At 47.9% G+C, this 22,643-nt stretch overlaps 1 protein-coding gene across 1 annotated transcript in view; it reads left to right on the top strand.

Annotated features, from left to right (window-relative positions):
* The first annotated feature begins 16,826 nt into the window (after nt 1–16,826).
* The window catches only part of KIF14 (kinesin family member 14), a 57,361-nt gene continuing 51,544 nt past the window's right edge, over nt 16,827–22,643 (top strand). Inside the window, exons 1-3 of the mRNA XM_055319495.1 lie at nt 16,827–16,876; nt 19,224–20,485; nt 22,192–22,446. Coding sequence (XP_055175470.1) covers nt 19,338–20,485; nt 22,192–22,446 — 1,403 coding nt within the window. The 5' untranslated portion in view covers nt 16,827–16,876; nt 19,224–19,337. The remainder of the gene's footprint in view (nt 16,877–19,223; nt 20,486–22,191; nt 22,447–22,643) is intronic.

Here is a 22,643-nt window from a genome sequence, read left to right as displayed (position 1 = left end):
TCTCTCTCTCTCAAATAAATAAAATCTTGTTTTAATAAGAGGAAATCACATTTACTAACAGTCTACTATATGCCAACTGTTTCATATTCATTGACTGTGCAATTATTATTATTTTTTAAAGATTTATTTATTCATGAGAGACGCAGAGAGAGAGGGGCAGAGACACAGGCAGAGGGAGAAGCAGGCTTCCTGTAGGGACCCCAATGCAGAATTTGATCCCAGGACCTCGGGGTCACGTCCTGAGCCGAAGGCAGACACTCAACCACTGAGCCCTCCAGGTGTCCCTATTTTTTTTAAAGATTTGTTTACTTATTTATTTGGGGGAGAGAGAGAGAGAGAGGGCGCACAAGTGGGAGGGGCAGAGGGAGAGGAAGAGAATCCAAGCAGACTCCAGGCTGCGCGCGGAGCTGGACGGGGCTGGATCCCTCAACACCGAGGTCGGGCCCTGAGCCCAAACCAAGAGTTGGACGCTTAGCCCAGTGCAGCACCCGGCGCCCCGGGTGACCACACCCCGGGTGACCACACGGTCCTCAGGGCAAAGCCACGTGGCGGGAACCATTATTACGGGGAAGTAAGCAGCAGCTCCAGGATCACAGCCGAGCAGGAAGGCTGGAGGGAAGCCCAGCTCCACGGGACTGAGACCCGCGCCCTCTGCTCACTGCCACCACGTGTTGCCCACGACTTTTAAAATCACAGGCTCAGGGATCCCTGGGTGGCGCAGCGGTTTGGCGCCTGCCTTTGGCCCAGGGCGCGATCCTGGAGACCCGGGATCGAATCCCACGTCGGGCTCCCGGTGCATGGGGCCTGCTTCTCCCTCTGCCTGTGTCTCTGCCTCTCTCTCACTGTGTGCCTATCATAAATAAATAAAACAAAAAAAATTAAAAAAAATTAAAATCACAGGCTCAGAACGAGAACATTTCAAACGGCTCGTGGCGCCCTGGGACAAGCTGGCATTCAGACGCCAGCAGCTACAGCTGAGGAGGTAACATGTTAATGGATGTTACTAAAAACCAAAGGTCTGGAAGGATTGTTTCCAAGCGCCTAGAAACACGGAGCTAAAGGTTTGCTCTATTCTGTAACTATCGTGACAAACTACACCTCCTGGCCCTGAAAGCTGTGACTCTTTCTACTTCATCCGGGGAGCTCTTGGCCCGCGGCCTGTTCCCGCAACCGCCTGGCCGGGGGACAGTCGGGGCGCGCGGTGCCTGCCCCGAAAGATGCGCAATCCCGTGGGGGGGCCGGGCAGCCCGGAGGGGGTGCTCCTGGCTGCTGCTGGCTACTTGGGCGGCGGGGTGGAGGGCGGCTGGGAGCCAGAGCCAACTGCCCCCCTTGTCCTCGGTACAGCCAGTGGGAGACGAGGCCCCACTGCCCGGGCCTGCCCCCCGGGACACAGTAACCGAAGGAGGGGAGGCCGCGCGGCAGGCACCCTGGCTTTCTCGGAGCTGTGCCCATTGCCCCCCACCTCCTGACACCCTGGCCCGTGGGTGGGAAGCAGAGGTCACCTCGCGCCCACCTCTCCTTGCGGGGCCGCTTCTGTGCTCTCTCTGGCCTGCTGTTGCCTGACGGCCCAAACCCCACGCCCGGCGCCCCACACCCAGCATTCCGACGTCCTCGTCATTAACGTCTGCTCTAGCTCCCATCGGAGGGATCCTGACGAGTGCATTCATGCTGGGATTTGGGGAAAGTGGCTTAACCTAATTTTTTTTCCTTTTTTTTCTTTCCCCCTTGAAGGAACAATTGAACAAATTAGGATAAACTGTAAATAGTGGGATTTCAGAGACCAAGAAACCTGAAATGACGATAACCAAATATATTGAATGTTATGTGCCAGGCAAACGGGTTTATTCACTTGATGCTCATGGCAACCCACTAGGGGAGTCCCTAGTAGTATCACGTCCACTTTACAGATGAGAACGCTGAGGCATACAGAGCAAACTGTGCTGCCCAGGTCCTTGCAGCTTTTGAGCTTCACTCCTAACATCGGCTGTGAAGGAGCCAAGGGGCGCCCGGGGGGCCCAGCGGTTCGGGCTCAGGGCGTGATCTGGGGGGGGGGGACCTGGCCCCAGGAGGGTGCCTGACATTCCCTTCCTCCGGCTCTCCGCTCCTCCCGCCACTCAGCTGCGTTCTCTCCCTGTAAAAAAAGAAAAAGAAAAGAAAAGAAGAGACACGGGAAGTGGGAGCGCTGAGCGCTTGCCCGCAGCGCCCGGCCGGTCCCCTCGGCCCTGGGGACTGGCCGCTTGTTGAGAACTGGGCCCCGGTGCCCGCCTGGGCCAGGCCTGAGGGGAGCCGGGGGCGACTCGAGGCCAGGAGCTCAGCCCTGGAAGCTGATGGCCTGTCCAGTCCCCTCGGCTGACAGACCGCAGGGTCCAGCAGGGCTCAGGGGTTGGCTGGGCCTCCGGCATCTCTCCGCTACCGCCAGCGGCCTGCTCGTGCCCCGCTCTCCATAGGGCCAGTTCCCAAGTCACACGGGTCCCCACCTCAAGACGTCCGTCCCACCCATGGCCCCCCCTCCCTGGTCAACCAGGTCCCCCCTTCCCTCACAGGTGAAGGACACAGGTGTCCCGCCCAGTGATCCCCTCCACCCCCCACCCCCACCCACGGTCACACCGCTGCTCCCGGGCAGGTTCCCCGAAGGCCGCCTCGGGTCTCCACACAAGCCCGAGGCCCCAGGGCCTGCATGGGAACCCCGGGCCTACCCCGGGCCTACCACTGGGCCACCGACGGACCCGCCACTGTGGCCAGACGCAAACCCCCGCTGCTGAGAGCCACGGGCTAGAGCTGGGCCAGGGCCGCGTGGGGACCGCATCCTGGGACCTCCGTGGGGACTGCATCCCGGGGCTCCGTGGGGACCGCATCCTGGGACCTCCGTGGGGACCGCATCCCGGGGCTCCGTGGGGACCCCATCCTGGGACCTCCGTGGGAACCGCATCCCGGGACTCCGTGAGGACCCCATCCTGGGACCTCCGTGGGGACCCCGGGGCCTCCGTGGGGACCGCATCCCGGGGCCTCCGTGGGGACCGCATCCCGGGGCTCCGTGGGACTGCATCCTGGGGCCTCCGTGGGGACCGCATCCCGGGGCTCCGTGGGGACCGCATCCCGGGGCTCCGTGGGACCGCATCCTGGGGCCTCCGTGGGGACCCCGGGGCCTCCGTGGGGACCGCATCCCGGGGCTCCGTGGGACCGCATCCTGGGGCCTCCGTGGGACCGCATCCTGGGGCCTCCGTGGGGACCGCATCCCGGGGCTCCGTGGGACCGCATCCCGGGGCCTCCGTGGGGACCCCATCCCGGGACCTCCGTGGGACCGCATCCTGGGGCCTCCGTGGGGACCCCGGGGCCTCCGTGGGGACCGCATCCCGGGGCTCCGTGGGACCGCATCCTGGGGCCTCCGTGGGGACCCCGGGGCCTCCGTGGGGACCGCATCCCGGGGCTCCGTGGGACCGCATCCTGGGGCCTCCGTGGGACCGCATCCTGGGGCCTCCGTGGGGACCGCATCCCGGGGCTCCGTGGGACCGCATCCTGGGGCCTCCGTGGGACCGCATCCCGGGGCTCCGTGAGGACCCCATCCTGGGGCTCCGTGGGACCGCATCCCGGGGCTCCGTGGGGACCCCATCCTGGGACCTCCGTGGGGACCGCATCCCGGGACTCCGTGAGGACCCCATCCTGGGACCTCCGTGGGGACCGCATCCCGGGACTCCGTGAGGACCCCATCCTGGGACCTCCGTGGGGACCGCATCCTGGGACCTCCGTGGGGACCGCATCCCGAGGCTCCGTGAGGACCCCATCCTGGGACCTCCGTGGGGACCGCATCCCGGGGCCTCCGTGGGGACCGCATCCCGGGGCCTCCGTGGGGACCGCATCCCGGGGCCGCGTGGGGGCCTCATCCCCGGCGTCAGAGGACAGAGGCGGGACGAGCCATCCTTATAGCTGTGGGCGGTCCCCGTCCCCCCGCGAGCACCCTCAGGCCGGGGAGGGGACAGTGAGGAGCCAGGGCCCCCCACCCGCTGCCTCTATTTACGTTGGGTGCAAAACTTTCGGGTCCCGGGAAGGGGGGCGGGAAGGACAATGGGCAGGGCGCCCGGCGGCAGGAGGAGCCGCGGGGGGGGGGGCGGCGGGCCTGGCTGGGGGGGCGGGGGGCACGGCTGGGGGGGCACGGCTGGGGGGGCACGGCTGGGGGGGCATGGCTGGGGGGCACAGCTGGGGGGGCGGGGGGCACGGCTGGGGGGGCACAGCTGGGGGGCGGCTTCCCGCGTTCAGCCCACGCCCCGGGCTCCGATCCTTCCGCGCAGGGCTCCGGGCTCCAGAGTCCGTCAGTTTGGGGAAATGGGCCGAAACCAGGCTAAGGAAATGGTCTGGCCGCCGGAGGAGCAGGCCCGAAGGGCGAACTCAGGACATATTAAGTGCAGCCTCCGTAGGTGCACGGGCTGACGACAGCGCGGGAGCCTGGGCTGGATGAAGGCCCGGGGCCGCCTGCAAACGGGACTTCCTCCTGCAGCACACGGAGCCGCGGTCCTCCAGTAAGGAGTTTCTCATCTGCTTTAGGTCCTGCGTGCAGTCCTGAGCTCCAGCTATTCCAAAACTGAACGTTGTGTTTAAAAAAGGGGGGGGGGCAGGAATGGGGGGAGCAAGGGAAACAGTGGCAAGGGTTGATCTGGAGCTCAGGAATGTGCCATAATATTTGTAAAAGGAATGTTTCACCCCTTTTCTGAGCTAGGTGCGGGGAGAGTCTTTAAACTTTGGCTCAGGGCTTAGGGGGCGCCTGGCTGGCTCAGTGGGTGGAGCTCGAGACTCCTGATCTCATCTCAGGTCAGGTCATTGAGTTTTTGAGCCCCACGTTGGTCGTGGTGTTTACTCAATAAAAAATAAATAAATAAATAAACAAATAAATAAAATAAAAAATAAACTTTGGCTGTGTCTGGAGTTTTGGATCAGCGTCCCCACAATTCTTTTCATGCTTTGTCCTCACTCTTTGGCTGACTGGGTACTTCGCTGTGCATTTCTGAGATAAGGATTCTAAATTTATTGCAAGGAGAGAGCAGGGGTTTTGATCTGAGAAAAAGGAAATGGGGGGAATCCCTGGGTGGCTCAGCAGTTTAGCACCTGCCTTTGGCCCGGGGTGTGATCCTGGAGTCCCGGGATCAAGTCCTGAGTCGGGCTCCCAGCATGGAGCCTGCTTCTCCCTCTGCCTGTGTCTCTGCCTCTCTCTCGGTCTGTGTCTATCATAAATAAATAAATAAAATCTTAAAAAAAAAAAAAAAGGGAAGTGGAGTAATTTTGAGGTTAGCATTACTTGAGCACAGTCAGGAACACATGAGCACAGAGTGGGCTACAACTTCGTGAAACCAAAAAGAGCCTCAAACCACAGACCTCTCATCAGCACAGGCCGATGAAGTCCCCAGTAGACAGAGACCGTGAAACATGTGGCCAGAGAGATGAGGAGCCATAGCATAATGTCCCCTTTCACCCGGTTAGAATGCAATTGTCTTATGATTGAATAAATAAAATATGAACCCACATCCTAAAGCCCCCCCTCTCTCATTCCCATATGCAATGAGAGAAAAAGAGAGAGATCCCTTAGACTTGCCTGCCCTGTCCAGTCTTGTGACTGTTGGGCTCTTAAATGTAGCTGGTCCTCTAACTGTACAGGGAAGCACACGCTGGACGTGTGAAAAAAGCACATAATCTCAATAATAATAATATTTTTTATGTGGATAGTGTATTGAAATGAGATATCTGATATGCTAGGTTAAATAAAATAAAACATCTTAACATGAATTACCCTTTTTATTTTGTTAATATGGCTACTAGAGAATTTAAAATCCATGTGTCGCTTGTATTATATTGGACAGCCTGCTTTAGATTTTCAAATAGCGGAACAGATTTCTAGGGTAGCAGTTTGTATTCCCCTTGCTAGATTTGCTGAAGAGGGCGAGCAAAAACTAGGAGTTCTGCTTGCATTTGCTTTTCTCAGGAATATAATCTCAAAGTGCTCAGGCCAGATGTTTGGGGCCGATGAGGCCGATGAAAGCCTCATGGTACAGAAATTTAATTGATAATATTTAAGAAATGCAGCTGGGGAGTAACAAAGGACACAGTGAGCAAGACTAATTATTTGGACATAATTTCATGTGAATTAAACTCATAAAGTCCATCAAACCCTTCACCAGGGTTTGTGAAACACTGTTCCTCACAGAAGACAGCAAAATGCCATCATTTACTCATCTTTGTATGCTCGAGGAAACTGAGAAAATGTTAATCCAAGTAGAACACTAACCTCTCTGTTGTGTCCCAGATCGTTCTGTCTGAAAGAAACCATGTAGAACTCTTTCTGTTCGTGGATTTCTTTTTTTTTTTTTTTTCCCTGACTGAGTCAGAGAACAGTCTGTGGTCTAAACTAAAAAAAAAAAAAAAAAAAAAAAAAAAAAAGCCTTATGCAAACGAGTAGAGGCATGTGGATGGGTGTGGAATTATTCATGAAGCTGCAAAGCTGGAGAGACACTCCCTGTTCTCCCCTCTGGAAGCCTGAGGATGTATATAGATCTTGTAATGCAGGTGGCTGCTTACTTGGCAGCTACTCTTTTGAAACTGCAGCTAGGAGAAGCAACCACTTCACACAATCTTTTCTATGCTGTTTTTAAATGAGAAAACTGATCTATAGGAACACACCAACAGAAGAGCGATTATAAAAACAACTGAATGTGTATCATTCTAGACCATTCTAGGCATTCTAGACAATACAAGCATTGAAATTTGACCAATAAAAGAAACGGGATTATACACTATTTGGGGGTTAAAATGGAGAGCTGAGTGATTCATACAAATTCAATATCCTTACTGAGACCATCTAATCTCTTTTTATACTTATTGAAAGATAAGTTATTCTTATTTTTCACCCTGTTTGGGAAAGCAGCTACGATTTGGGGGGTGGGGTGGGTGAGGGGGGGTAGCAAGAATGTCCTGTCCTCTTTGGGGAACAAGATTTCTTGTCCCTTTCAAGGTCTTATTAGCTGGACTAAGAACCACATTCATAGGAAACAGATTAACAGGAGAAAATAAAATTTAATAGCATACATACGGAGAATCTACATAGACACGGAAATTCCGAGGACAATCGAGCTAGATGAAGTGTATATATGTCATCTTGAGCCAAGGAAAAGGGGCTCAGGATCTGTGGTTTCAAAAGAAAGGGATGCAATTCCCAGGGCAATAAGAAGAGCAGATGTTTGGTAATTAGATGTTTGCCTGCCATATGAGAGGTTACTCAAATAAAATTTATCTCTGGTAATAACCCATATCCTGGTAAGACTTTTCGTCTGTCCACTGCCAATTTAGATTTTTCTGTGTATGAGGGTAGGGGGCAAAAGTTTCTGTTGAACCAACAAGGTCTTGATTGCCTCCAACTCAAAATAATCCATATGCTGGGGCGCTGGCTCCTGACTCAGTTTCCACTAAGGTCATCAAGGTGGTGGGATTGAGCCCCCCCCCCCATCCCCGGCCCAGCGGGGAGTCTGCTTGAGATTCTTTCTCCTCTTCTCTCCCGGCCCAAATAAATAAATCTTAAAAAAAAAATCCACATGCCAGAGTAGGTCACTCTTGGGGGGGGGGGGGGCTTGTCCTGAGCCCCTTCAAATGCTACTGGGAAGAGTCAGCCACGTTTTCAACAGAATGTAAACGATGACCTTGGGCCTTGTTGGCAAAGCACCATGGGAAGAAGACACCCAGCTAAAGGTCAAAATTGGCCTTTTCTAAAAAAAATTGTCCTGCCACAGTGAACCTTAGAGTTTCCTGTATATAAAAATTGGTTACCCCGTAGGTTTTGGGGCTGACGATGATTTTTAAATCTTACTAATCTTCTCTGGAATGAAACCAGCATGATTCAAAGAGAAAAGAGAGGCTGGAACATGTGCTAATCCCTGAGTTATTTTCTTTTTATATTAAAAAAGGATTACTAGCTTAATGTAATTGTTTCTTTTTAAATTACTGGTTGTGCTGCTAAATGTATTTAGAATGCGTCACTGAGTGGTCCCAACTAAATTCATACAGTTTTCATCAACAGACCATATAAAAAAGTACAGGCATATATATTATATAGTATCTACTTCCGAGGCTCTTGGTCTAATGTGTATTGGAATTTAGAAAGAAAACACAAAAGGTGACAGATTTCAAATTATCTTTATGTTTGACTTCTTAGGCTTATCCTAAAGTCATAGACATTTGAGAACCAGAAAGAATCTTTGTAAAACCGGCAGTACAGAGCAGGGGTGGGCCGAGCACAGGCAGTGGGGCCCAAGTCCCCGAGCCCTGAACCTGGCTCTGTGACTTAGTAAGTGTATAATGTCAGATAAGTTATTTAACCTCCTGGAAACTCAGTTTCCCCTTACCTGTAAAGTAGCCGTAATCAGTCGTAGTACCTACCTTACGGGTGATGGAGATTAAATGAGACAATGTACGTATCTTGCCCAAAGAAAGGGCTCCATAATTGCTAGCGATGATCATTTCGTGCAGTAATTATGTGTCACAGGCGAGAAAACTGCAGCAAAGAGACTTGTCTGGTCCTGTCATTAAATTGTGACAGAGCCACAGCTTGAATTCAGGGGCGGAGCTCTTAGCACTTTTCCTCAACATCCACTTTGCCCCGTGGGCTTTAAAAATCTTAATTTTTATAGTCTCTGCCCTTTTTTGTTGTGGACCCCAACTACAACTAAATACAAACACCTGCAAAGCAGGAAAATACAGCCCGTGTTTTAATAATTAGTAAGTCATGAAATTGAATTGTAATAGATTTGTATCCTAAGAGACTGTTCATTAGTACAAGTTCATCATTTTTCTTGAAATCTTAATCTAGAAGGCTTCAAATATGCTTGCTCTACTTTCTGAATTCTTTCTACACGTTTTCTTTCAGTTTGTCTCCCTCTGGTGGATCTTAAAAAAGACTTGCTTTTATTTTCAGAGTAAATTCTGGATTAGCTGGGGTAGGTTTTGCACAAGTTGAGCGTCGTCTGTCGTCAGGCTGGTTCATGTCGTGGAGCTCCTGGACCACTAGGCTGCCCGGGTGGGAGTCCGCAGAGACTCCAATTCAAGGAGGATGGAAATAAGCCAAGGGCGTTTGCTCCTGGCCACCTACGCGCAGCTGCTAAGGAGCTCCCGTAAAGATGCGGGGGGGAAAAGTGTGTTCAGAGAACTGCAAGCGGTTTGAAACAGCTGAGAATAAAGTGCAAGTGATTCAGGATGAAGAACTGTGGTGAGATGGAGTGAAAGGGTAAGCAGGGACCAAACCACAGGACCTTTTAAGTTATGTTTGAATTTTATTTTTTTAGGTTGTGTTAATTAGATTCAGGCTGCAAAAAACCTGAAAATCCAAACAAGTGACTTTTAGAAAACTAAAGTTCCATTCTGTTTATATAAAACAAATCAGGATGTAGGTAGCTTAATATGGAGCTCCCTATCATCAGGGATCTAGGCTCTTTCCAATTCCATCTTCTCCACCCAGAGCATTGGGCTTTTGTCCTCATGGTCCCAAATTGGCTCCAGAGCTCCAGCCGTTGTATGCATTTATCTACTGCGACATCTGTATTTGCACTTCAGACTCAATTTTCCCAGAAAATAAATTAACTCATTTCTACCCCCAAAGTAGTTCTTCCCTTTGGTTCTCTGGCTCTTTTTTTTTTTTAATAATTTTTATTTTATTTAATTTATGATAGGCACACACAGAGAGAGAGAGGCAGAGACATAGACAGAGGGAGAAGCAGGCTCCAGGCACCGGGAGCCCGACGTGGGATTCGATCCCGCATCTCCAGGATCGCGCCCTGAGCCAAAGGCAGGCGCTAAACCGCTGCGCCACCCAGGGATCCCTCTCTGGCTCTTTATTTCACAGAAGAAAGAGCAATAAAATGCGCCTGAGAAGGAGGTGTAGGAGACTGGGGCTGAGGGGAAAGAGTTCAGAAAACAACAGAGGAGTGATTTAAAAAGGAGTGGAGGGGATCCCTGGGTGGCTCAGCAGTTTAGCACCTGCCTTCGGCCCAGGGCATGATCCTGGAGACCCAGGATTGAGTCCCACGTCGGGTTCCCTGCATGGAGCCTGCATCTCCTTCTGCCTGTGTCTCTGTCTCTCTCTCTCTCTGTGTCTCTCATGAATAAATAAATAAAAATCTTAAAAATAAATAAATAAAAAGGAGTGGGGAGGCGTGCCTGGCTGGCTTGGCTGGTGGAGCACACATGTGACTTTTGATCTCCGGGTCATGAGTGTGAGTCCCATGTTGGGTGAAGAGATTACTTAAAAACAAAATAAAATAAAATAATTAAAAAAATGGAGTGGTCCCCAACCATGCTAAATGCTGCAGAGGGTTGAGGCATCCGAGATCTGGAGGTCGGCTTTTATCGGAGCTGATAGCCAGGTGACGGGTCAGCCCGGGGACAGTGTGTCTGCGCCTCTCGTAGAGCAGGGCCCTGCTTGGAGTGGAGATTCAGGGCTGGAGTCGCGCCTCTCCTGCCTCTCACGGTTATCAAGGTGGGGTAGGGGGTGCAGGTTAGTTAACCAGGAGGTGAAGGAAGGGCAAAGGCGCAGAGCGCGGGGGTGCGGCCTGAGTGCCCTGCTGGCCCCGTCGGGGCTGACAGCCGCAGGCTGCGGACAGGCCCCGGCCGGCTTGTTGGCTAAGTGTCTGACTCTCCGTGTTGGCCCAGGTCACCGTCCCAGGGGCCCGGGGTGGAGCCTCGGGTCAGGCTCCCCGCTGCACGTGGAACCGCCTTGGATTCTCGCTCTGCCCCCCCTTCCTGCTCCCTTGTGCTCTCCCCCTCCAGAAAGAAGGAAGGAAAGAAAGGGCTGTGGCCATCTCAGCTGTGTCTGTGGAAAAGTCTCACACCCCTTGCTCTACTTGCACCTTGGTTCTTCTTTTCTTCTTCTTTTTTTTTAATTTATTTACTCATGAGAGACACAGAGAGAGAGAGAGACAGAGACAGAGGCAGAGGCAGAGGCAGAGACACAGGCAGAGGGAGAAGCAGGCTCCACGCAGGGAGGCCGATGTGGGACTTGATCCCAGGACCCCAGGGGTCACGACCTGAGCCCAAGGCAGACGCTCCAGCCCTGAGCCCCCGGGGCCCCGATGTAACTGGTTCTGATTCAGGTCACAGGTGAGGAGACCTGCCTCCGGGAACCGCGGTTGTGACTTTCCTATACATTCCCCGCTTTCGTTCCCGTCAGTGCTTGACAGTGACCGCAGAGTGCAAGCTTCCAGCTCAAATCATACACAGCAACGTGTCACATTTCTCAGATCGTTTCGCGTGTATCATCTAATTTGATTTTTCTAGCAATCATTGGTACATTATCTTCTCATTTTACAGGTTAAGAAGCCAAGGTTCAGAGAGAGGTGAAGTAATCTGAGTGACAAGCAGGTTCTATGACTTGAATGTTCTAAAGAGAGCTATTATTTTAGTGAGTCAATTTCGAAAACAGGTTTAAAAATATAAGGCATTTGAAGGGGCTGCTGTTTTGGCAGAAACAAAGCCTTCCGCCTGAGCTGGAGAGCAGGGCTCTGACGTGCACAGGTGCTTTTGGGTGTTGGAGGGCGCCTTATGCCCTAAGCCAGGCGGGCGCTCAGAACGCTGAGCCTTGACATGGAATAAGGTTCATTCAGGCTGCTCACCCTGTGAACCTTATGCGGGACGAATCTGCATTTTTTAGTTTTTTTTTTCTTTTTTTAAAATTTTATTTTATTTAAGATTTTATTTATTTATTCATAGAGACAGAGAGATAGAAGCAGAGACACAGGCAGAGGGAGAAGCAGGCTCCGTGCAGAGAGCCGGACGTGGGACTCGATCCAGGGTCTCCAGGATCACGCCCTGGGCTGCAGGCGGTGCTAAACCGCTGCACCACCGGGGCTGCCCTAAAACTTTATTTTTAAGTAATCTCTACATCTAATGCGGGGCTCGAACGCACAACCCTGAGACCGAGAGTCACACGCTCCCCTAACTGAGACAGCCCGGCGCCTCTAAACTCCCTTTTCTTATCTTCTTTCAAAAAGCCTACAAAATCTGAAGTTCCAAAAAAATTAATCAAATTGGAACAAAACTGAGATGACCACTACTCCCTCTTGGAGATAGGTTTTCATTGCTCTTTTGACTTCTAAGAGTACAGCGAGTCCATTACAAAACGACTCACTATTTCATCTGGTGGGTATTTCTAGGGATTAAATCATAATCCTCATCCTTCATAAAATAAGGCATGTCGTTATTATAACAGAGAGCTTCCAAAATGCGTGATCCCAGTTTCTCATCACTAGCTCCGAATAAGGCTTTTCAGTGTTTTGGAGAGTTATATCAAACTATGCAATTTAGTAGCTTACGTTTATTGAGCATTAATCCTCTGCCAGGCTTTATGCTAAGCACTTTGCATACATTATCTAATTTAATCCTCATTACAATGCTTTAGGGTAGGTAGCATGATCCTCTGCAATTTCCACATGAGGGACCTGAGGCAGCCAGAGGTTAAGTGACTTTCTCTTCTGGTCAGTTGTGGACAGGATTGAAGAGAGAAATATATCTCAGTGTAGGGATCCCTGGGTGGCGCAGCGGTTTGGCGCCTGCCTTTGGCCCAGGGCGCGATCCTGGAGACCCGGGATCGAATCCCACATCGGGCTTCCGGTGCATGGAGCCTGCTTCTCCCTCTGCCTGTGTCTCTGCCTCTCTCTCTCTCTGTGACTATCATAAATAAATAAAAATTAAAAAAAAACGTTGTTTTTATATCTCAGTGTAATAAAAGATCAAAATTCCTCTTGTGTAACTTGGAGATGGTTCACAGGTGGCCCTTGATTCTATGGAGGATTATGCCTGTGGTTGGAATTAAATTGGGAGCTTCTAAAGCAATAAGAAGAGGGAAATGTGTTAGTGTTATATGTTATATGAAGGTCCTTTCATAGTTTAGGGCCATGCACTTGGGCAGACAAAAGTGAGATAGAGAAGGTCCTGCTCCATTTGGGGCTCACAGTCTCAGGAGGCAGATTATCATTTGGTTTATAGGCCATACTTTGGTCCTTTTAAATTCATAACTATAACCTTAATGGACACTTAATAGCTTTTTAAAAAATATTTTATTTATTTATTCATGAAAGATACAGGCAGAGAGAGAAGCAGGCTCCCTGGGAGGAGCCTGATGAGGGACTTGATTTCAGGACCCCGGGATCATGACCAGAGCCAAAGGCAGATGCTCAACCGCTAAGCCAACCGGGTGGGTGCCGCTATTTATTTATTTATTTTAGAGAGAGCGCATGAGTGGGAGGAGCAGCAGAGGGAGCAGCAGAGAGAGGGAGAGAAGAAGACTCCCCACTGAGCATGGAGCCTCCCACAGGGTTCCATCCCACTACCCTGAGATCATGACCTGAGCTGAAATCAAAATTTGGATGCTTACCTGACTGAACCACCCAGGCACCCTGACACTTAATAGTTTTAATAGGATTTATTTATTTTTCATTGCTGTTTATTTATTTTTAATTTATTTATTCATGAGAGACACACAGAGAGAGAGGCAGAGACACAGGCAGAAGGACAAGCAGGCTCTCTGTGGAGAGCCCGATGTGGGACTCAATCCCAGAACTCCAGGATCACAGGCAGGCACTCAACCACTGAGTCACCCAGGCACCCCTTATTTTTTATTTTTTAATCACTTAAAGCATTCTCTCAGGGTTGGGCATTCAGAATTTTTCTAGGTTGTGGCCAAAATAGAAAATTTTCCTGCATAATTTTTGGTTTCTACTGAAATATTAGAATAAATATCTGTAGTACAGTTCCTAGGTCAAAGAGTATGAATGTCTTTATGGTTCTTTCAAAACATTATCACGTTGCTCTCTAGAAGGATCTGTGATTTACACAACAAATATTTATTAAGTGTCTATATCAAGCTTTATATTCAGCACTAGGGATACACTACGAACAGATATGGTCCCTGCCTTCAAGAAGCATACCAATTTCTGTCACTAGAAATGCATAGTTTTTTTTTTTTTTTTTAAGATTTTATTTTTGGAGCACCTGGCTGGCTCATTGGTTCAGTGTCTAACTCATGATTCTGACTCAGGTCATGAGGTCAGAGTTGAGACAGAGCCCAAACTGGACTCTGTGCTGGGCATGGAGCCTGCTAAAGATTCTCTCTCCCTCTGCCCTTCCCCCCATACAAGGTTTTAAAAATATTTTTTATTTTACTTTTTAAGTACTCTGTACCCAACTATCCAACGTGGGACTGAAACTCATGATCCCAAGATCAGGAGTTCCATACTCTACCAACTGAGCCAGCCAGGTCCCTATACTTTTACTTTTGATGCCAAATAATTAACACTGAGATTTTAAAAACATTTTTTTTTTACTTGTACCTAAGTATTTTTTACACTTGCATTTAATGATTGGATGTTTACATTCTATTTTTTTTAGAAGGATCTTTTTTTAAAAAACATTTTATTTATTTATTCATGAGAGACACAGAGAGCGAGAGAGAAAGGCAGAGGCGCAGGCAGAGGGAGAAGCAGGCTCCATGCAGGGAGCCCGATGCAGGACTCCATCCCGAGTCTCCAGGATCAGGCCCTGGGCTGAAGGCAGCACTAAACCGCTGAGCCAACCGGGCTGCCCTCTACATTCTATTTTTATATGAGCTATTTTTTCTGTGTAGTTTGATTCTTTTTTGTGTAAGATACCACTGCCCATTTTAATATTCTTTTCATTTTCTTATTCTACTTTTAAATTTATTTTCCTTATAAAATGGAATTGTTTACATCTATTATATTCAATATTTTTTCGTTAGCTTACATTTTATAATTTCATTGTTATTATTTTTAAGATTTTATTTATTTATTCATGAGAGATACAGAGATGTAGGGAAAGGGAGAAGCAGGCTCCCTGCAGGAAGCCCGATGCAGGACTCAATCCCAGAACCCTGGGATCACGACCTGAACCAAAGGCAGACGCTCAATCACTGAGCCACCCAGGTGCCCTCATTGTTATTATTTTGAATGATACATGAGTTTGAAATTTTTGTATATTTGAGATTGTCGGCCTTTCCTTTTGCCGACATATAAATATATATGCTTATATAAATAGAATGACTATTTTCCCATAGGTCTAATAAATATCATATTCTTTTTTCCTGATGGCTTCTCGATAGCTTAATCTTACTCAAATTTTAGAATGAGTTTTAGAGTGAGTTTTATTCACTTACTTATTTTTAAGATTTTATTTATTTAGTTGAAGGAGAGAGAGATTGAATAGTGGGGAGGGGCAGAGAGAGAGAGAGAGAGAGAGAGAGAGAGAGAGAGAGAGAAGCAGACTCCCTGATGAGCAGGAAGCCTGATGCAGGGCTCAGTGCCAGGACCTGGAGATCATGACCTGAACCTGAGGCAGATGCTTCACCACCTGAGCCACCCAGGTGCCCCTAGAGTGATTTTAGAATGAGTATTTTGATCATCCAGTCCGTTTTTCTATATGGTTGGAGCCACTTCTGGCTTCCCTTTGTGTCCTATTGAATACCTTTCCATTACTTGCACTTTTTGCCCTTTAAAAAAATACTATTGCTCAAAACATTAAAAAAAAAAAAATAAAATCAAGCAAAAATAAAAAAAAGAAAATAAAGATACTGTTGCCTTACAACATCTATTTGACTGGAGTTTCTCATTGATCCCGTTATTTCTCAGGATGTATTTCAGAATGTAAATGTGCTTTTTGGTGTGTGTTTCAAAATCTTACCGGACTATCTATTGAAACCAATAAATCTTATAACAGTGGCCTCAGAATTCTGGTTACACCACTTACTGGTTCTTATTCACCAGTTTTAAACTTCATCTGGGAGCGGGATACTATTAATATCCATGTCACAACATTTTTAGGATCAAATGAAGAAATTCCATGTAAGACATTTAGTGCATTTTCCATCTCCACGCTTTGCATGGGATATGCTAGAATGGTGTAGCTGTGCTCAGCTGTGTACGTTTACAACGTCCTTGTAAGGTGTAGAGACCATGATTTTTTTTTTTTTTTATGTTGAGGATTGACAAAAGCATCACTACCACTCTTCTTATTTAAAATCCACCTTAGGAAAAAATAAAATAAAATAAAATCCACCTTAGGGGCACCTGGGTGGCTCTGGGTGAAGCATCTGCCTTCAGATGCTCGTCTGAAGGAGGCGATCATGCATCGTCATGCATCGTCATGCATCGTCATGCATCGTCATGCATCCTCATGATCACGCATCGTCATGATCCCGGGGTCCCCGATGGAGCCCCCGCATCCTGCTCCTGGCTCAGCGGGAGAGCCTGCTTCTCCTTCTGCCCCTCACCCTGCTCGTGCTCTCTCTCTCTCTGTCTCAAATAAATAAATACCATCTTTTAAAAAAATCAATTAAAATAAATGAAATCCACCCTAGCGGGCTGCCAGGTGCGACTCAGAATCCAGCCCCGCGCAAGCGCGGGATTGACTGAAAGGAGCCCAAACCCCACGCCTTCGCGGCGTCCGAGGGGGGCGGGGCCTGTTGCCAAGGATACGGGGGGCGGGTCCGGCGACCGGCACTTCCTGGGGGCGGGAGGAAACCGGGGCGCGGCCCGCGACGCGACGTCCAGCAGCCAATCAGGAGGCAGGGCGCCCATTCAAATTGCGGCTCGGGAGGGAGCCGGCGGCAGACGCGCTGGAGGCGGCCTCCCGGGTGAGGGCGCCCTGCGGGGGGCGAAGTAGCGGGGCGGTGGGGGCGTGCGGGCGGACGCCTCAGCGCGGGTCCCCCCGCCGGGCCCGGAATCCCCGGCGGCGGCGGCGAAGGGGTCGCCGGAGGTCGCGCGCGGGCGGCGCCTCCGCGGGGCCCCCCTGGGCCCACAGCGTCACCCGCCGCAGGCTCGCCCCGTCGGGGGCCACCTGAGAGGTACAGTCGCCGCCCCAGGTCTCGGGGTGGCTCTCTGGGAGCCCGTCCACGGGGATCTTGTGCTTCTGGGTGTGGCTGACCTGCCCCCTCCCGCCCCCCGCCCCCCTTCTTCTTTCCGCGCCCCTTTAAACGGCGGGGGCGAAACTGCCCAAACAAACCCAAAGCCCGTATTTGTGTAGGAAGCGAGTTACTTTTTAGCTGCCGTAGGATTTCCAGAATGTTGTGTTGCCTTTGAATTGATTTCCGTAATGGGAACGTTCTGTGCTGCGTTTCGTTGAAAGGTTTGAAGGGAGGTGCTTGTATCCTGAACGATTTTGTTCTTTTTTTTTTTTTTTTTTTGAGAGGGTGGGGTTGGGGTGGGTAATGGTCGTCCCTTCTTTCGAACTTTTGAAAGACTTTTGCTTAAAAAGTCTACCTTGTGATGTCATTCCTGGGTAGCAGTGCAGGAGGGGGGTGGTCTGAGCATGCGCCGTCGTACAGGCCAGAAGCCCACGTGCACAATTCAGGACTCGTCGTCGACGTCGCGGTTTCCGGTTTGGTGGGGAGCGGCCTGGGAGCGAGGCCTTTTCGCTTGTCACCGATGTTCTTTTTTCTTTTCTTTTTTTTTAAAAAAAAGCCATTGATGCTGGACGGAGACCGTTGACGTGTTTACTTCGGGGTGCACGTGTCCGCGCTGTTGTCTCGAGGCTCGAGGGCAAGCTGTCTTCTTGTCTAATCTTGCGTAATTTTTCTCGACAGAAGCGAGTAATGATCACAACCGTCCGTGGGATTTCTGTGGGAATACTCTTGCTTTGTGATGCGTCTGAAACCAATGTCCCTGAGGCGTTCCTGTATCTAACCTGCATCCAACAGGTGTCCTCAAAATGCTTCATCCCGGCCGTTGATTTAGGTGCTAGGGTTTCTCTTAGTCCCTCTCCTAATCCACAAACGGGGAGTACTTAAATGAAAATATTTTGGGGACATGCACATTCCTGGTGCGCCCCGCTCCTTCCTCCTCCTCCTCCTCCTCTTTTTCTTATTGTGTTAAAATAAGCCTGACATGTATCACCTTCTTCCGCTTTTATGTATTCATCTTAAAGCCTGTTTCCTTAAGGACATTCACACTGTTGTGTAGCCATTGCTACCATCCATCCCCATAATCCTCTGTCATCTTGTAAATCTGAAACTCTATGCCGCTGTCCCCAGCCCCTGGCAACCACCGTCATACTTTCTTTCTTTATGATCTTTTTTTTTAATTTTTTTATTTATTTATGATAGTCACAGAGAGAGAGAGAGAGAGGCAGAGACACAGGCAGAGGAAGAAGCAGGCTCCATGTACCGGGAGCCTGATGTGGGACTCGATCCCGGGTCTCCAGGATCGCGCCCTGGGCCAAAGGCAGGCGCCAAACCACTGCGCCACCCAGGGATCCCTCTTTCTTTATGATCTTAACTATGTTACGTACCTCATGTGAGTAGAATCATGCAATATTTGTCTTTTTTGTGATTGGCTCATTTCACTTAGCGTTGTATCTTCAAGCTTTATCCAGATTGTAGCAAAGTGTAGAATTTCTATTTGAGGCTGAGTGATATTTCACTGCGTGTATATCCCACATTTTGGCAAGCTGTTCATCAGTGTGTGGACGCTTGGGTTGCTTCCATGTCTTAGCTATCGCGAGTAATGCTGCTATGAACATGGGTGTACAGATGTCTCTTCAAGATCCTGCTTTCAATTCTTTTGGGTTAGATATCCAGAAGTAGAATTTCTGGTGGTATGGTAATTCTGTTTTTAGTTTTTAAGGAACTTCTGTACTATTTTCCACAGTAGCTGTGCCATTTTTCATTTCCACCAGTAGTGCACAGGGTACCAATTTCTCTACGTCCTTTCCAACACTTGTTTTTCTGTTAGTAGCCATCCTAATGGGTGGAATGTGGTATCTCATTGTAGTTTTGATTTGCATTCCCTCATGATGAGTGATGTTGAGCATCTTCTTATGTGCTTATTGGCCATTCATATATCTTCTTTGACGTGCACTTTTTACGTCTTTTAAGTCACTTGTCCTTTTTGGCCTAGTATTTATCCGTGTACTCCTTCTGCACTAAGGAAATGGGAACAGGGTCTTTGAAATCCATAGTATGTATCAGAAGGCCAGGAGATAATGGTGACTCTGTAAATATTTGTTGCATAATGATTATAAGCTTTTTGGAGGGAGAGATCTGTCTGACAAATCTTGGGAAGAGTATCTGAGGAGGAGTTTGTGGTTTATTCTAACATATTCCTCCAGGAAGTTACTTTCACAATGGAAGGTTCTCATATTTTTTCATGACTATTTTTAGTCTTGCAATCTGTTTTTTTTTTTTTTTCTTACAGTTTAGCAGATAATTGGAAATTGATTCACAAGATATGCCTGGAAGTCAAATGAACATCTAAAGAAGAGCTTAGGTTCTTCACCAACATTCTTTTTTAAAACAACTTGCTGCCACGATGTCCATATACACCATGTATAATAAAAATAACAGCGATATCCTTGGTATACCTTCTTCCCAAAGGAGTTCACCATTGAATGTCCTCACCCATAGTAGCAGACGTAAGCTGCATTTGAATTCAGATATGTCAAAATGTGAAAATGATGATCCATTATTGAAATCTGCAAGTAAAATCAGAGACATAAATAGTACTTACGTTATTTCTGCCTGTAAGGAAACAGGAGATGTACCTCTTACCCCTAACCCCACAGGTAGATTGGCACTTCAGAGAAGAGTTACAAGGAACAAAGAATCATCCTTGTGTGGCAGTGAGTTGGGAGACTCAACTGAAAAAACTGCAGAAACACGTCTTACGTTACAACGTCGCGCTAAAACAGAGTCTGTGGCAAAGTGGAAAACAGCTCAAACAGAATCTGTGGCAAAATGGAAAACAGCTCAAACAGGTTGTGTGGCAAAATGGAAAACAACACAGAATGTGGGAAGTACAACAGAAAAGGATTGTGCTTCCCTGGAAGTTAGTACAAATGTAACAATTGTAAATAAAGATAAAAATTCTTTTGTTGCATCTTCTGTACCTTTAGCCAAAGACCCAAAAGACATTGGAATGATGGCTGATGAAAAACACAAAGAAACCTTTTCTAAAGCTCTCCCTGGGGCAAGTGAAAATGTTGCACTTAAATACTTAAGTAATAGTGCACCCACTGATTCCCAGAGTCAGACTAAAGTTGTCCCATCCGGCCACTTGGCAACAAAACCTCTTCAGAGCAAGTTGAACACCAAAGTGCCACGAACAGGAGCTTTACATCATGGAAGTATTGGGAAGGATATGGCGAAACATTCAAATAAGTTTGAAAGCTTAGAAAAAACACCTACAAAATACGTTGTAGAGCACAAACTGACACCAAGGTGTGGCACGCCACAGCTTACGAGCCCAGCTGCATCAATACTGAAAAATAGGATGCCTAGCCTCCAAGTTAAAAAGCCAAGAAGCTCTGTTCTAGCAAATGAAAGGGAAAGGTCACAAGAAAATATACTCCCTCTTGAAGAAGAAATTATAGGCCAGTGCACCTCTATAGAGACAGACCCCTTAAAAGTAGAGAATAGTCAAGTGACAGTGGCAGTACGTGTGAGGCCTTTCAGCAAGAGGTATGTTACACCTTTTAAAATCTAAGGCCAAACTAGTGACATGTAATGTGTCCAATTCCTCACTGGCTCTGGAAAGTGTGAGTGTATTGTATTCATGCATCTTCAAGCCTGGCGGTGGCATTTGTATGTAGAGAGAACTTTTAGGTTTAGTTGTAGAACCCTGATTTTTTTTGATGATTAGGTATAAAATTAAAACAATTGAATCACCAAATTGGCAAACGTAAATTTCTTTAGATGTGCTGCTTTTAAAAAGTCGAAATGACTTAAGTTTCTAATGCAGCCTGCTTTCAAATCTGCCAAGTAGGGTGGGCTCTTCTGTGTTTTCCTTAAAAAGAACATTTGTGGGGTCACTTATTCCCCAGGGAGGTCCTCCCCAAACCCCTTCCAGTGCAGTATCATCCCCAATGTCGTCTCTGCTATATAGTAATTATAGATAACAGTGATTTTTTAGATTTGATGTCGATTGTAAAGTCTGTCTCCAAAGTGATTGTGGATGAGATAGTCACAGATTACAGGTGGGGTTGAGAAAGATGGACATGACAGAGTGTGAATGTGGCATCTAGTTATTTTTGAATGTTTTATGGGGTGACTGAAAGACAAGAATTAGTAGTTGTTAACTCTGTTATATATCTAAGCAAGATGTAAGAGGATATGCTGACTGCTGCAATAGGGGAAGGAAGCCCTCATTTGAACCTAAAAGGTCAGTAGTTAAAGACAAGTCATATAGTGCTTTAAAGCCTGTTAGTGAAGGTGTGGGGTTAGTCATAAGTGAGAGAACTGAGGGTGAGTTGGCTGGAGAGAGTGGGGAAACCTAAAAGGCCTCAAGGATTGTGATAGGATGAAAAGCAACAGAAAGAAGAGCTGGTAGGAACAAACCTCACGATGGATGACTACACTGCAGAGAACTCAGTAAGGAACTGAGTGCCTGAGTCCAAACCCATGAGACAAGCCATGGAAACTGGGCTAATAGCAGGAGTGGAAGGGCACTTGTCACATCGAAGAGGCAGGTGGTTTCCAGGATAAATTCTGATCTAAAACAGAGTTTGGGGCAAAAGGGATATGGGGGGCCAGGCAAGGACTGATCATGTTTTTCTGTAGTTGTAGAGTAAGTGAAAGAGTTAGGTGTAAATCTGAGATGGAAGAAGGACGCACATGATGAAGACCCATGATTTTAAGGGAGCTAATGTAACAGAGGGAGGGACTGTTGGGTTAACAGTAACAATAGGTAGTAGCCAAAAGAGATTTATGATTGAGACTTCTATTTAACTTAGTTTGTTGAAATTATATTTGCATTTCATGTCAGGTTTATATAGATCCGCACCTCCAAAACTTCTTTATAATATATTAAAAAGTTTCCAGAATTGAACTGAAGAGTATAGGTAGAGTATAGCAGGTGGGGTGGGAGAAGGGAGAGCTCAAGAGAAAAAGGAAAAAGATGGAAAATCCTGTAGAAGTAGGATAATTTTTCAGACAACAGATCTGTAATTCCATTTTCTCTTTAAGTGGTAGCACTAGAGCTGTAGGAAATATAAATTTGGAAACTCACTATAATTATGTTAGCTGGTCTACATTTTCCACATAAAACTAAAGAATTATCTTGCTCTGGAGGAATGTTGTATTTAACTAGTTTTGAGGTTCTCATTATATTCTATGGGATAATAAAATAATTACAGTAACAATATTTTTCTTTGTGCTTCTTTGTAAAGAGAGATGGTTGAAAAAGCATGCCAGGTGGTCTTCATGAATGGGGAAGAAATAACTGTGGAACATCCTGACATGAAACAAGTTTATAGTTTTATTTATAATATTGGATTCTGGTCTTTTGATGAATGCCATCCAAATTATGCCAGTCAGACAACAGTTTATGAGACTCTAGCAGTACCACTCCTAGAACGCGCCTTTGAAGGCTACAACACCTGTCTCTTCGCTTATGGTCAGACTGGCTCTGGAAAATCATATACGTAAGTTTTATTCCAAGTACAGTTATTGAGAATGTTTAAATCTTTGGTGAGAAACAGCATGGTTTGATAGAAAGAATGTAGTTTTGAAACTACACAGATCTGGGCTCAAGTCTCCTCCATTTTGTATAGTGGTTCTGCAAACTTGGGCAAGTTACTTGGCTGATTCAACTCATGTAGGAGATACTGTTTACTTTGTG

This window comes from Nyctereutes procyonoides, unplaced genomic scaffold, assembly GCF_905146905.1.
Source record: "Nyctereutes procyonoides isolate TBG_1078 unplaced genomic scaffold, NYPRO_anot_genome, whole genome shotgun sequence".
Classification (NCBI taxonomy): domain Eukaryota; kingdom Metazoa; phylum Chordata; class Mammalia; order Carnivora; family Canidae; genus Nyctereutes; species Nyctereutes procyonoides.
This window is presented reverse-complemented; position numbering and strand designations above follow the sequence as displayed.